This window comes from Sciurus vulgaris, assembly GCF_902686455.1.
Source record: "Sciurus vulgaris genome assembly, chromosome: 7".
In the NCBI taxonomy this organism is placed as follows: Eukaryota; Metazoa; Chordata; class Mammalia; order Rodentia; family Sciuridae; genus Sciurus; species Sciurus vulgaris.
The window spans coordinates 55,819,292-55,832,522 of NC_136467.1; the positions used below are offsets into that span (position 1 = coordinate 55,819,292).

The 13,231-nt window shown below is 38.6% G+C and overlaps 1 protein-coding gene across 3 annotated transcripts in view; it reads right to left on the minus strand.

Annotated features, from left to right (window-relative positions):
* The window catches only part of ARMC2 (armadillo repeat containing 2), a 133,788-nt gene that overhangs the window by 69,779 nt on the left and 50,778 nt on the right, over window positions 1-13,231 (minus strand). For all 3 annotated transcript variants that reach the window (XM_079149119.1, XM_079149120.1, XM_079149121.1), the window contains 2 exons: window positions 10,424-10,526; window positions 8,067-8,290 (listed from right to left, as the gene is read on the minus strand). In XM_079149119.1, coding sequence (XP_079005245.1) covers window positions 8,067-8,290; window positions 10,424-10,526 — 327 coding nt within the window. The remainder of the gene's footprint in view (window positions 1-8,066; window positions 8,291-10,423; window positions 10,527-13,231) is intronic.

A 13,231-nucleotide genomic window follows, 5' to 3' on the forward strand; every position in this document is an offset into this window, starting at 1 on the left:
TTATTTCAACTGCCAACTGCAAAATGGTTCACTTCCCACTGATGATGTGAAAGAATAAATACAGCCGCCAGAGACCACAAACAGTGTCAAATGATTTAAAACCAAAGCCACACCATTTTCCAACCTCAGCTAAACCATCTCCCTCTATTAATAAAAGCACATTCATTTTTTGGATTTGTGCCCAACTGAGACCACATATATGCCCAAATCAGAGCCTATGTGGTAACCCAAGAAGTTTCATATTGTCTCACATATGATTAGTACAGCTCTGGCTGATTATCTAGAAGAAACTCATCATGAGATGCTGTACACATGAAACCATGGGTACCAACAGTTTCTAAGCATTTATTGGAGCTTGTTAAGACATATGCATATGAAATTATTATTAACTTATGATCCTTGATAACACTTGGTGTCTGGCTCTCTATGGAAGCCAACTTGGCATATTGCTACTGTGGGTGTCCTACTTCAGCAGGAAATGATTCTGTCTGCCTCTAGCCCCCAGTGTCCTTCTTTGAGTCTCTGGCATTTGCTTATGTTTGTTTCCCCACTTATTGACTATGCCAGTTACCTTGGTAAAATGAGTAGGTAGCTGATTCTTCTAATTGTGGCTATTACACATAACAATATAGAAGAAGTTTTGAATGTCATTCAAATCTTATAAATGCCAATATGACAAAATAAAAAAATGGATCTGAAAAAGATGCACTAAGAACTATCCAGTAAGGTCTGGTGATACATCTCAGTAGCAGAGCTCTTGCCTACTTGTACAAGACCCTGGATTAGGTACCCAGCACCCACAAGAAATAAAATAAAAATAAAATATAAATCAAGTAGTAATACAAATTTTCACAATTACACATTAAATTTCCTGACATTTCTTCATTGCCACAACAAATCTGTCTACAGTACAATGAAGAAACAAGACTGCACGAGCACAACAGTAGGACTGTAATGGAAAGCAAATGGCTGTCTGTGGGAATGGCAGGCACGGACACTCATTTCTGCCTTTGGTGCTCCCAGCTGCTGAGGAGAGAGACATCATCAGCACAAAGCTCCCCGCCTGCTCCACGCCTCATTTCCCGAATGGTGAGCTTGGGACAGGAACTAAGCACTGCAACCCAGCCCCTTCCTGCTCGGTCTGCTCCCTTCCTGGTATAGCAGTGAGCTGCCATCAGGACACAGGGTGTGTTCCTCTGCTGCTCCAGGGACAGATGACCTGTGACTAGCAGGGGAATGTAATCTGAGGGTTCAGGATTAGAAGGCAGGCCTGCCTCAGCTGTAAGCTACATATTTCAACCATGGAGATAACCTCCTCCCCCACCCCATCCTCCTAAGTCTCTTGTTTCCAAGTTTATAAGATTTTGGTCTCTAACTCTCCCTACGTTTTCATATCTGCTGTCCCTGGAGAGTGAAGCGGGCATGAGTTGCCTACAGGCAGCTCCTTCCCAAGAAAGTGAAGCGCAGGAAGGGGGAAATCCATTCTCTCATGATGAGTGAATGAGTGGTTAGTTGCATTGCTTGTTAACGGTATTCCTTTATAAGAAGGAAAGTCCATAAGTAGAAAAATGCTGTTCCTTTCCCATTAACCAATATATCATTAAACATTTTATATCAATAAAATGCAAGCACATGCCTGTAAACCCAGTGACTCAGGAGGACTGCAAGTTTGAGGTCAACCTCAGCAACATAGTGAAAACCTAAGCAACTCAGCAAGACCCTGTCTCAAGAAATAAAAAGGGCTGGTGTTCAATCCCCAGTACTCCAGTACCAAAAAAAAATTAAAAAATAAAAATTAACAAGCCTTACAGTAATTATCATAGATAGGGCCAAAAGAAAAATTTCATCTAATTTCAGCAACAATATGCTACACACAATATGCAACACAAAATAAGCCAGACATAGTATTCTTGTTAATTGTATTATATTCATACCAATTTCCTGATTTCAGCAACATTATGTAAGATGTTGCCATTGGGAAAAGCTGGGTGATGGGTACATAGGGCCTCACTGTGCTGTTTTATTTTATTTGTTTTGTGCTGATTTAGTAACATCTTATGAATTTATACTTAGTTCAAAATAAAAGTTAAAAAGGGGGCCAGGGGCTGGGGTTGTGGCTCAGTGGTGGAGCACTTGCCTAGCATGCAAGGCACTGGGTTCAATCCTCAGAACCACATTAAAAGATAAATAAAGTTATGTCCATCTACACAAAAACATATACGTGGTATATTCCATTTATATTAAATTTTAGAACAGATAGCTTATCTTTGGTGAAAGAGATCAGAAAAATTGTTCCCTGGAGAGGTGGGCAGGATAGCAGGGATTATGGGAAGGGGTGGCATGACATTTTTGAAGTGAGCACATCCCTGTAATTCTACCTAATTGGAAGGCTGAAGCAGGAGGATGGCAAGTTCAAGACCACCCTCAGCAACTTAGTGAGATCCTGTCTCAAAATAAGAAAAAAAATAAAAGGGGTGGGGGTATAGTTCAGCAATAAAGTACCCTTGGGTTTAACCAATTCTGAGTAAAGAAAGAAAGAAAGAAAGAAAGAAAGAAAGAAAGAAAGAAAGAAAGAAAGAAAGAAAGAAAGAAAGAAAGAAAGAAAGAAAGAAAGAAAGAAAGAAAGAAGGGAGGGAGGGAGGGAGGGAGGGAGGGAGGGAGGGAGGGAGGGAGGGAGGGAGGGAGGGAAGGAAGGAAGGAAGGAAGGAAGGAAGGAAGGAAGGAAGGAAGGAAGGAAGGAAGGAAGGAAGGAAGGTTGAGAGAGAGAAAGGAAGGGAGAGAGGAAGGGAAGGAAAGAGAAATTTCTGAGGTGACAGAAATCTCCCATATCTTGATAAGGGCAGAATCACATGGCTGTCTATTTTTGTCAAACATACAAGATCTGAACATTTCACTATATGTAAATTGTACCTCAATCAAAACAATTAAAAAAACTTTCATCTGCTGTTTCCTATTTGAGCAAAACTTTAAAAAGAAATACTTTAATTTTTTTTCTGTTTAACCACCAAATATCCAATAATCGTATTTCCCTCAAATTCTAAATACAAAGTGAGAAGGAATAAAGGACCAACCTTTCTGAAGATTCCATTTAGAAAAAGGAAGGACATGGAACTGCAGGTAGCTGGTGAGGAAGGGAAAGAATCTGGATTGGGGCAGTCTTGGGAGGCGCTTGCAGGCTTACAGGCCAAAAACAGGCGGGGGAGAGGAGACCTAGCAAACCATGCCACCGGGTGCTACAGAACAGGTCTCATGTCCAAAGCGCAGGAAGTACACCTTTCTCTACAGATTGAACTCAGACTCAGATGAGCTGGGCGAGGGGTATGGCTCAGTAGTATGGCATCTGCCTATCACACATGGGCCCTAGGTTCCATTCTCAGCACTGCAAAGAAAAAACCCAACAACCCCATTTCACCAAATCAAATGAGTCATCTATGAAGGGATGTGTGATGGGGGAAAGCTGGAAATACAAATGAACCAAAAAATAGGAATGTAAATTCAAGTCAGCCTGGTTTTATTATAATGTTTTAGGTACCAGGGATTGAACCTAGGGGTACTTAACCACTTAAGTCCCCTTTTAAATTTTTTATTTTAAGACAGAGTCTCACTAAATTGCCCAGGCTGGCCTTGAACTTGTGATCCTCCTGCTTCAGGCTCCTGAGTTGATGGGATTTCAGGTATGTGCCCCCATTGCCACGGTGCCTGAAGCCTGGCATCAGTCTAGTTTTAGTAGTTACATTGTAAACCTATAAATTATGTAGCTGTAAATGTAAATATGTTGGAATTTTTAATTACAGTAAAGCAACTTTGTACACAGTGTCTCAAGACACAGAGGACAAATGAGACAGGGGATCTTGGGCTTAGCTGTGATTACGACATTCACAAAAGGCTCTTCTCCATTCCCCAGGAAGGAGGCGTGATGAAGGTCAGGCTTTCTGATGCAGATAACTCCAACTCTTGTGTTATGCCTTCCCACACTGTTGACCTTTAAAGGTCAAAGGTGAACCCAACACCTCCTGATAATCCATTCTAGCTCAACATTGACAAATGCCTATTTCTGTCTGTGTCACCTCCTTGGGTGCTATAATTTCCTGATGACCTTTAGGGGGCCTGTCTGCTAGCTGCCCTATATTTTCCTTCTTTCAAGTTTCAGCAAGCTCTCCTTAAATTCTAGTATTTTGAAATGAGCCAACATGCAGTTTAACCTGCTTTACCATTAGGATTTTATATGCAAACTTGCATCTCCAGTTCTGCCAGCTAGGAGTACAAATGCACAGATAGGGGGCCCCTTAGTTCACCTGGGCATCTCTTGTTCTCAAAGTGTTATTACATGTCCCATGAACAGAACTGAATGCAACACTGATCATGTGGAAGTACCATGGTTTTGCAGGATGAGACATAGGAATACTATTATCTGGTTTCAGGGACCACCAAAAAGTAGTCGCTTTCTGCCAGCTATCTTGTTGACCACGATAGTACTTGCCACCAGAGCACGCCTGGCACAGAGCAGCCATTCACAAACAATTGTTGAAGTGAATGTCTCTTGGTTTCAGCTTTGTGGTGACATATAAACATGTGTGTACCTCTACACACATACATGAGAAATAGCAGAAAAACAGCCTTCAAAACCAACATTTCAGTATTTTTCCCTCTAAGCACCATTTGTTTATCTGCTCTAAAGAAGTCTTTCTTTGACACCCATTCTTTCATATCCCTTCTAGTCAATCTAAAATCTAACTACAGCAGCACCTCTTCATTGCTCTCCTGCCTCTAAGATCTTAATCCTCCCATCTGGCACCTGGACATATTCTTCTCCCATTATTCCAGCATTCTGATAGTCATTGACTTGATAGCTTATGTTTCACATTCATCTTTTGCCACTCTGATCTCAGTTGGCCTTCCCCATGCACTGACCTCTAACTGCTCCTGCTGCCCCAAGGTCATTCTGCAGCCTGGCATTTGAGACCCATGGCTGTGTCTGAATCTCATCTCCCATGACTCCCTCTGTTCTGGACAGCTTTACGTCCTTGGCATCCCCAAACACACCAAGCTGGGTATTCAGCACCCTTTCCCCTTTGTTCCTATTTCCCAAATTCTACACAACCTTCAGGGTTCAGTTGCAGATGTTTTCCATTCATTTGGTGGGCTCCAACACTGTGGCTTTAGAGAAACAGGATGATTCTAGCCCTGTACCAGATGCTAATATGTGAACACTGATAACATGAGGCTCCCAGAAAGTGGGAAAGCTATCGAGACTTCCTGGTGGCCAGCTGTAAAGGATAGGCAGCTCTTACCATGTTCTCATTCTCTCTGGCCTACAGACATTATTTTATTCTTATTACAACCTCAGGTTGTTTATTTATTTCCCAATTGAATATATTTGCTTTAAAAAAAAAAAATGTCTCATGAGCTAGAGCCATGAAAGCTGGTATAACAAATACTTCCACTGGTGGCCAAATCTGTCTGGGGCTGAATCAGCACATGATCTGGCTGATGAAAAGCCAGTGTAGAGCAGAGTGTTTCATCCATTCTCCTGGTGAAGTCATATTGCTCACATATTATCATTCATATGATACAAACAGCTTTTCTTGTTTGTTTTTGTACCAGGGATTGAACCCAGAACACTTAACTACTGAGCCACATTCCCAGCACTTTTTTATTTTTTATTTTGAGGCAGGGTCTCACTAAATTGCTGAGTCTGGCCCCGAACTTGGGATCCTCCTGCCTGAGCCTCCTGAGGGGCTGGGATTACAGACATGTACCACCATGCCCAGCGCTCTTCTTGGTCTTACGTAAATACAAGGAAATGTCCCGTGTAGGGGATTCTGCAAATGAAAAGCCTTTCCTTCCTCTCCAAATTTGTAAACAAACATTTGATGTAAAACAAACATGTGATACGTAGACCCAAATGGCATTTGGCAACCACAGCAGGAACACGTTCTCAGGTGATAGCAACAATGGGCTCCACTTTCTCCTGTTGGACAGGCTGTGGGGTGCGGACTGTGGTCCAGGCAGAGGCCCACCCATGTCAGATCCTAGTCAGGTTCAAAGGAAAGGTTCGGAGGCAGCAGACAGCAAGGAAGAAGTTCTATATTAAGGAAAGGGGGAGCTGAACTGCTGAGCCAGTTGGCACCCCAGGATGCCAAATCCAGGGAAAAAGGGAAGAAAAGCAAAGAGGAATGGAGGAGTAACAGCCTGAACTTGCTGGCACCCCAGTGCCCAGTTCCTTGATTTGACATATTTTTGTTGTAAGAGCACACAATGCGCCCTCTCTCTCTCACTCTCTTTCGCTCTCTCTCTCTCTCTATATGATATGTGATATAAAATGATATCTATATAATGGGATGGAAAGACCTCTTTCAACTAGACAAAAATTCCACAAGCTCTTGCATAAAAATTTAAAATGGCATAAACATCTCAATATGGAGACGACTGAGAATTTGAGATAAATCCTTATCAGAATATTATGTAGTCATAGAATAAAATAAATCTATAGAGTTGAGGCAAGAAACTTTAAGTATTATTAAATGAGAAATGAGAAATGCATAGAATATCCCATTTTTTAAAACCTGTCTGTGTATTAAAAGATAATGAACACATCAGTGCAAACAACATTAGAAACTGGATGGACCAGAAGGAGTAACAGGAGAAGAGGGTGATAGAAAATAAAATAAAAATTCTTAGAAATAACCAGCTCCCCAATAAAAAGCAATATATATATGCATATATTTAAAATCCAAATTGGAGATGGGTTAGAGCATCTCAGGGTAAAAATAATTCAGGTGACTTTTATACTTTTTCTTATACTTTCCTATATTTTAACGCAATTATAAACATTATGTAATCAGAACTCTTTTCAATAAGGAAAAAATATGAGTGATCCAAACATTGACAGCATGAAAATGTTTCTTAAGTCTTCCTGGCCAAAACATAGCACACCAGTAGAATTCTTCAACATTCATGACCAAAGAGGTTTTTCACAATCATCTTCAAAATGGAGAAAGCCCAAAGTCCAAAATTAATAATTGTCATAAGTATTTTAAGCATCTTGAAATTAGGGCCTAAATCTAATTTTTAACACTTTTCAAAAGTTTAGAGCACACCAAGTGCTCAATCAATTCTCATTAATTGACAAGCACATTTCAAATTACATTAATTATTATATCAAAGATGCTATTATTTGATATGCAAATGCTATTAAGAGTAGAATTTCATCTAAAATAATAATATGAGAGCCAGAGCAGGTTTGAAAATGATTTAAATATGAAATTTAATCTGCCACAAAAATAGTAATAAAACTACCACATGACAGATTTTTTCCATCTGCTCTGGTCATATTAAATGTATCTAGGTGGGTGCAGTGGTACATACTTATAATCCCAGCAACTTGGGAAATTGAGGAAGGAGGATTAAAAGTTCAAGACCAACCTTGGCAACTTGGTCAGACTGTCTCAAAGTAAAAAATAAAAATAGCTGGGGATGTAGCTCAGTGGTAAAGTACCCCCAGGATCAATTCCCAACACTGCAAAAAAAAAAAAGAAAAATATAGTATACAGTTTTGTTACCTGTGTTCCTGCAGTTTCAGGACTATATGTTATGTACATACTCCATGATAACTGAATATCACTGATTTCTGCTTATTATTATAGATATGAGTCATGACATTAGCTACCAAGCATAAACAATCATAAACAATTTCTAGACCAGGCCCATCTTCAAAACACTAAACTGCTTGTTAAAATTCTGACTGTAAGATGCAACTGTTTTGTGGAGAGATGCAGCTTTTTGTTCTTCTAGCCTTGTTTTCTTTGCAGGGCAGTGGAAGTGGATGTCCCCCAGTTGGGTGGAGGACTAACTTGTGAAAAGTCATGGAATAGCCTCAAAGGGGTAACTGGGCACCAGGCTCACACAGGGCAGAAATGGAGCAGGGGCTGCTGCCCTTGATCCCTGAGGCCTGGGATTCCCACCTGGTGAAGAACTTCTCATCTGCCATTCTTTTAGGTGACAAGTACTATTAGGTAGCACAAAACTAATTTTATACATCTAACATTTTCAAGTAAAATACTTACCTGGACTAACAAGTGGCCTGAATTAGGCAAATGTGTCCCACACTTCTTGGTGTTCTCATTCATTTGCTTTACCAAATATGTCAATATTTCCACAGCACCTTTGCTGATCATTTCATTAAGAAATCTTGGATTTCCAGAAATGAATTTAATAGTCCCCATACAGTATAAAAAAGCTTCGCTGTTAGTTTGCAGGTCTTCACTTCTCAGTACCTCTAATAATGATTCTGCCAAAAAGATGAATTATTAAAAATGAGTGTAACAGCTGGAAAGAAACACATTAAAGCACTTGTATGTGAACATCAAATACAATTTGTGAGCTATATTTGTCCAAAGGTACATACAAATGCTTATTAAGAATCACTCAAGTAAGAAGAGCTTATTTTTAGCTATAACAAATATCTGTAATAGTAATGATAGCAAAAGCATAGAATTACTAATACATAAATACAAAGGTATTCTTTTAATCAAATACCACTCCTTACCTCTTACTAATATTTACCAGTCTTAATTTTTAGTTACAAAAATTTCAAGTTATTATAGAATACTAATAATCAAAGTATTTTATTTATTTATTTAAGTACTAGGGATTGAAATGGGGTAGAGATCTTTACCACTGAGCTACATCCCCAGCCCTTTTAAATTTTTTTTTTTTTTAAATTTTGAGACAGGGTCTTGATAAATTGCTGAGACAATTTATCCTTCAGCCTCAGCCTCCAAAGTTGCTGGGATTATAGGCCAGCACCACCATACCCAGCTAATTAAAGCATTTTAAGAATTTGTGTTGTACACAGTGGTGCACACCTACAATCCCAGTGACTCGGGAGGCTGAGGCACAAGGATTGCAAGTTCAAGGCCAGCCTCAGCAACTTAATGAAACCTTGTCTAAAAATAAAAATAAAAAGCGCTGGGAATATAGCTCAGTGATAAAGCAACCCTGGGTCCAATCCCCAGTACCAAAAACAGACAAACAAACAAACAAAAATAAAACCAAAAAACAAAACAAAACAAAATCTTTTAAGGGAATCTTTTTTTGCTATGTTAAGGAAAAATAAGTCAAGATAGGAGCTTAAACTCCATCGCCATAGAAAGGGATAATTTGAATAAAACATCCATGCTTTCCCAAAACAATTAAAGAATCTTCATCCAAATGACATACGACTATTAGTTTTAGGAGTAATCCAGGAACTCTGATAAGGGTCATAGTGCACATCTAATATTTAAATTGCTAAGTCTGGCCTTGAACTTGCAGGCCTCCTCATAGTTAAGTTACTTAATGTCTGTGTGATCATTCGTCAGATTTGTTTTCATTCAACACTTCTCAATTAGCTGATTCAGTGTTAGACATTTCTTTCAGTACTGGTTATGTCCCAGTCCTCTTGGGTTAAAAAAGAGGTTGAGATCATTTATCTTGTGTTACCAAAAGAGGACTAAGAGTGTTTTCCATGTCACTGCCTTCTCCTGTACCAGCAGCATTAATTCATAAAATATTTGTATTTACATAGCTAAGCATCTTAATTATTTAGAGGCATGTCAATACCCAGAGGTCCTCTACCAGCTACATCCCCAGTCTTTTTTATTTCTTCTTTTGAGACAGGATATCCCTAAAGTGCCCAGGTTGGCCTTGAACTTACAATCCTCCTGTCTCAGCCTCCCCAGTTACTGGGATTACAGGTGTGCACCATCATACCTAGTTCATATTTCAAACATTTTGATGTCAGATTTCTGTAAAACTTACAGATTTTGGGGGGTGGGTACTGGGGATTGAACTCAGGGGTACTTGACCACTGAGCCACATCCCCAGCCCTATTTTGTATTTTTATTTAGAGACAGGATCTCACTGAGCTGCTTATTGCCTGGATTTTGTTGACATTGGCTTTGAACTTGCCATCCTACTGCCTCAGCTTCCAGAGCAATTGGAATTATAGGTGTGTTCCACTGCCACTGGCTTACAGATGTCTTTTAATTTTAGTCATTTCTACTAGATCAAAAGACTAAGATTTTCAATTATGACAAAAATTAAAATTCTTCAATTATGTCAAAAACTGTTATGTGTGTTTCTTCTAATAGTGAATCTATGTTCCAGAAGTGAATTTTCAAATGATTCTTTGTAAAGTCACATAATATTACTATAAGTATTTATAAGACAAAACCAAGAACCAGTCTGTCATACTAGTCACCAAATGATAGATTAAACAGAAACACAGAGAAGGATGAGCAAAAATAAACATTATATAACTTCTGCATGTTACTGGAAAACACGATATTCTTGCCACCATTAATTATAACTTTTCTCTCCAAACTTTTTATTTGTGCCCAAGTACACCATATGCTTAACTGTGGCACTGAATGATACTCACCCAGGATGTTGTCATTTTGAATCAGAGAATCATTCTTTTCATTCCTGCTAATTTTAAATATAAGTTTGCAGACACTAAGTAGATTCTTTCTACTCACTTTTAGCTGCAGAGAAAGAAAAACACTTCCATTTCTATTGCAGAGGGAAATAAAGATATGGCATGTTTTTAAAAACACAAACATCTCTATTAAAAGCACAGCAAGATTTTTTTAAACAACTTTCTGAAGAAATCAAACTTTGAAAAGTTTAGTTCTAATATTTGCCAGCTATGATATCTAAAGATTAACTCAATTGTACTAAATGTGATACAAATGATCTTTAGAGTAAGAACATTTGAATAAAAAGCATTTATTTCTCACTTTATAATGTCAAATTTATATCTAAAGTTATTTACTTTTTAAAGAATATAGGAAAAAGAAAGGGGACAGGATACTGTTAATCAATTTAATTAAATGGAGTAATTAATTTAAAACACAAAAGCAAAGGAGGATTAATGCCAAAATTTCAGATAAACTAATTTTGAAAAGAATCCATAATGGAAGTGAAGGAAAGAAAATAAAGGCAAAAATATGTTCTCTCCATCACTTGCTTAAAAGAAAATTTTAAAACTAGTACTATTTGATTAGATCATATATACATACATACATTTTTAAATTACATACATACATTTTTAGCCTTAAAATGTTTAAGGCTATTTCTGGAATGTTTTGAGATAATTGCTGATGTTTGAACTGAAAATTACTTTCTAAATCATTCAAAAATATCTAAGTAAATTAAACACACAGCAATACAAAAATATACTTTTTTTTAAAAAATGCACACATACAATAGGGTGACTTGCTTAATCAAATAGCCTAAAGCATCTGTGTATTTATCTAAAGTAGTAAAAAATAAATATTAAAAAACCCTAAATGTCCAATATTAGGGAAGAGTTAATGAACTGTGGAACTGCAATATCATTCTTATTAGCCAGTTACAAAACAGTGTAACCACGAATGCTATGCTTAAAAAGAAAAGCTTCTAGAACCCCTGTTAGATGGGAATATTACGGGACCTCTTTGCAACAATGTAAAAATGTTTGTAAGAATGAGGTCATCTGAACAAAAAAATATTTCTGTGTGAAAAGGAGGACATAAAGGTCATTATTTTACTATTAAAAGCTATATTTAACATTGTTAATTGGTAAGTTCCAGTTAGTTTTAAAAGATAATAGAATTTCCCAGAAATGTTTGTTAAAAATTTTGTTCTGTGTTTGATCCACAAATATCTCCTGAGCACTTTTTGTGCACCAGGCACTGGGCTGTTCACTGAAGGAGACCCCAAGAAGGATGCCGTCAGCCTCAGGCCCAAGGGACAAAGGGTGTGGAATATGGCCCACCCAGCCATGGGTCACTGGCCCTGCTGCCCTAGGCCCTTTTCACGTTATTTCACAGAAATTCTGCATATGAGGGGTTGCCATTCCCATCTTTCAGCTGAGGAGTGTGTGCCTTGGACAGACCACAGAACCTTGGCATGTACTAGGAAGGCAGGATGGCAGGTTCCACCAGCCCTACAGAGTCAGAATTTGCATTCTCACCAGCGCCCCAGGGGATTCACATGTGCCTTAAAGTCTGAGAGGCACCATTTAGGAAGCCTTAGACACCCTAACACATAGCAGACTGGAGATTTCTGCTCTAAGGCAGAAAAAGAAATGGGAACTTAAAAATACATATATATATATTAGGTCTAGGGATATAGCTCAGTGGTTGTTTGCCTACCCTTTGGTAAGGTCCTGCATCCAATGCTCAGCATGGGGGGGGGGGGGTAATGAATAGGTAGTTAGAACAACTTTATTTAAAAACTTTAGAAGGGGACCTAAGAAAACAGAAAAGTGTTTCTATATTAATAGAAATATTCATAATATTCTTAATGTTTTTATGATTTGGGAATATATTTAAATCAATTGACTATCTTCCACTAAATTGTGTATCCTTGAGAAAGCTACGATTCGTTTCCTAAGTGTGGTATGTAGCATGTATTCCATACTTAACAAAACTTTTTGAATGAATACAAATCACCCCCTACCCACTTTGAGTCTTACATTCTTAGTGAAAAATGACAAGGAAAAAAAACTAGTTTCAAGGTTTTCATCAAAATAACAACAGGAAGACGAAGGAGAAAAGGAAGGAGAGGAAGAAGAAGGAGAGGGAGAATGAGGAGGGAGAGAGAGAAGGAGAGGAAAAAGAGAGGAAGGAGGAGGAGGAGGGGAAGAGGGGGAGGAGAAAAATAAGGAGAAAAAGAAAAGATAAAGCAGGTGTGGTGGTGCACACCTGTAATACCAGCAAGAGGATGGCAAGTTCAAAGCCAGCCTCAGCAACTTAATGATGAAACCCTGTCTCTAAATAAAATACAAAAAGGTCTGGGGCTGGGGCTCAGCGGTCAAGTGCCCCTGAGTTCAATCCCCCGATACAAAAAAAAAAAAAAAGAAAGAAAGAAAGAAAAGAGAAAAAGTAAAGAAAAAAGAAAAGAAAGAAAGGAAAGATACCCACAATTTCCAGGCCTAGTATACCGCTTAGGTCAATTTACATCCAAAGCAAACTCTTATAACTTTGTTGATAACTGCAAAATCATGACTTTAAGATATAAAAAGGTAATGGAAGATGACATTATATGCACAGACTACGGGCTGTGCTGTAACCATCACCACCTGCTAGTGCTTTGGGTTATCCTCTCCCCACAGTACTTGCCGTGCCCTCTGCACTTGACACTCCCACTGTCTCCCTGCTACAGTGCCGGCAGAGAGGGGAAGGCTATTTTATTCACCTGTATT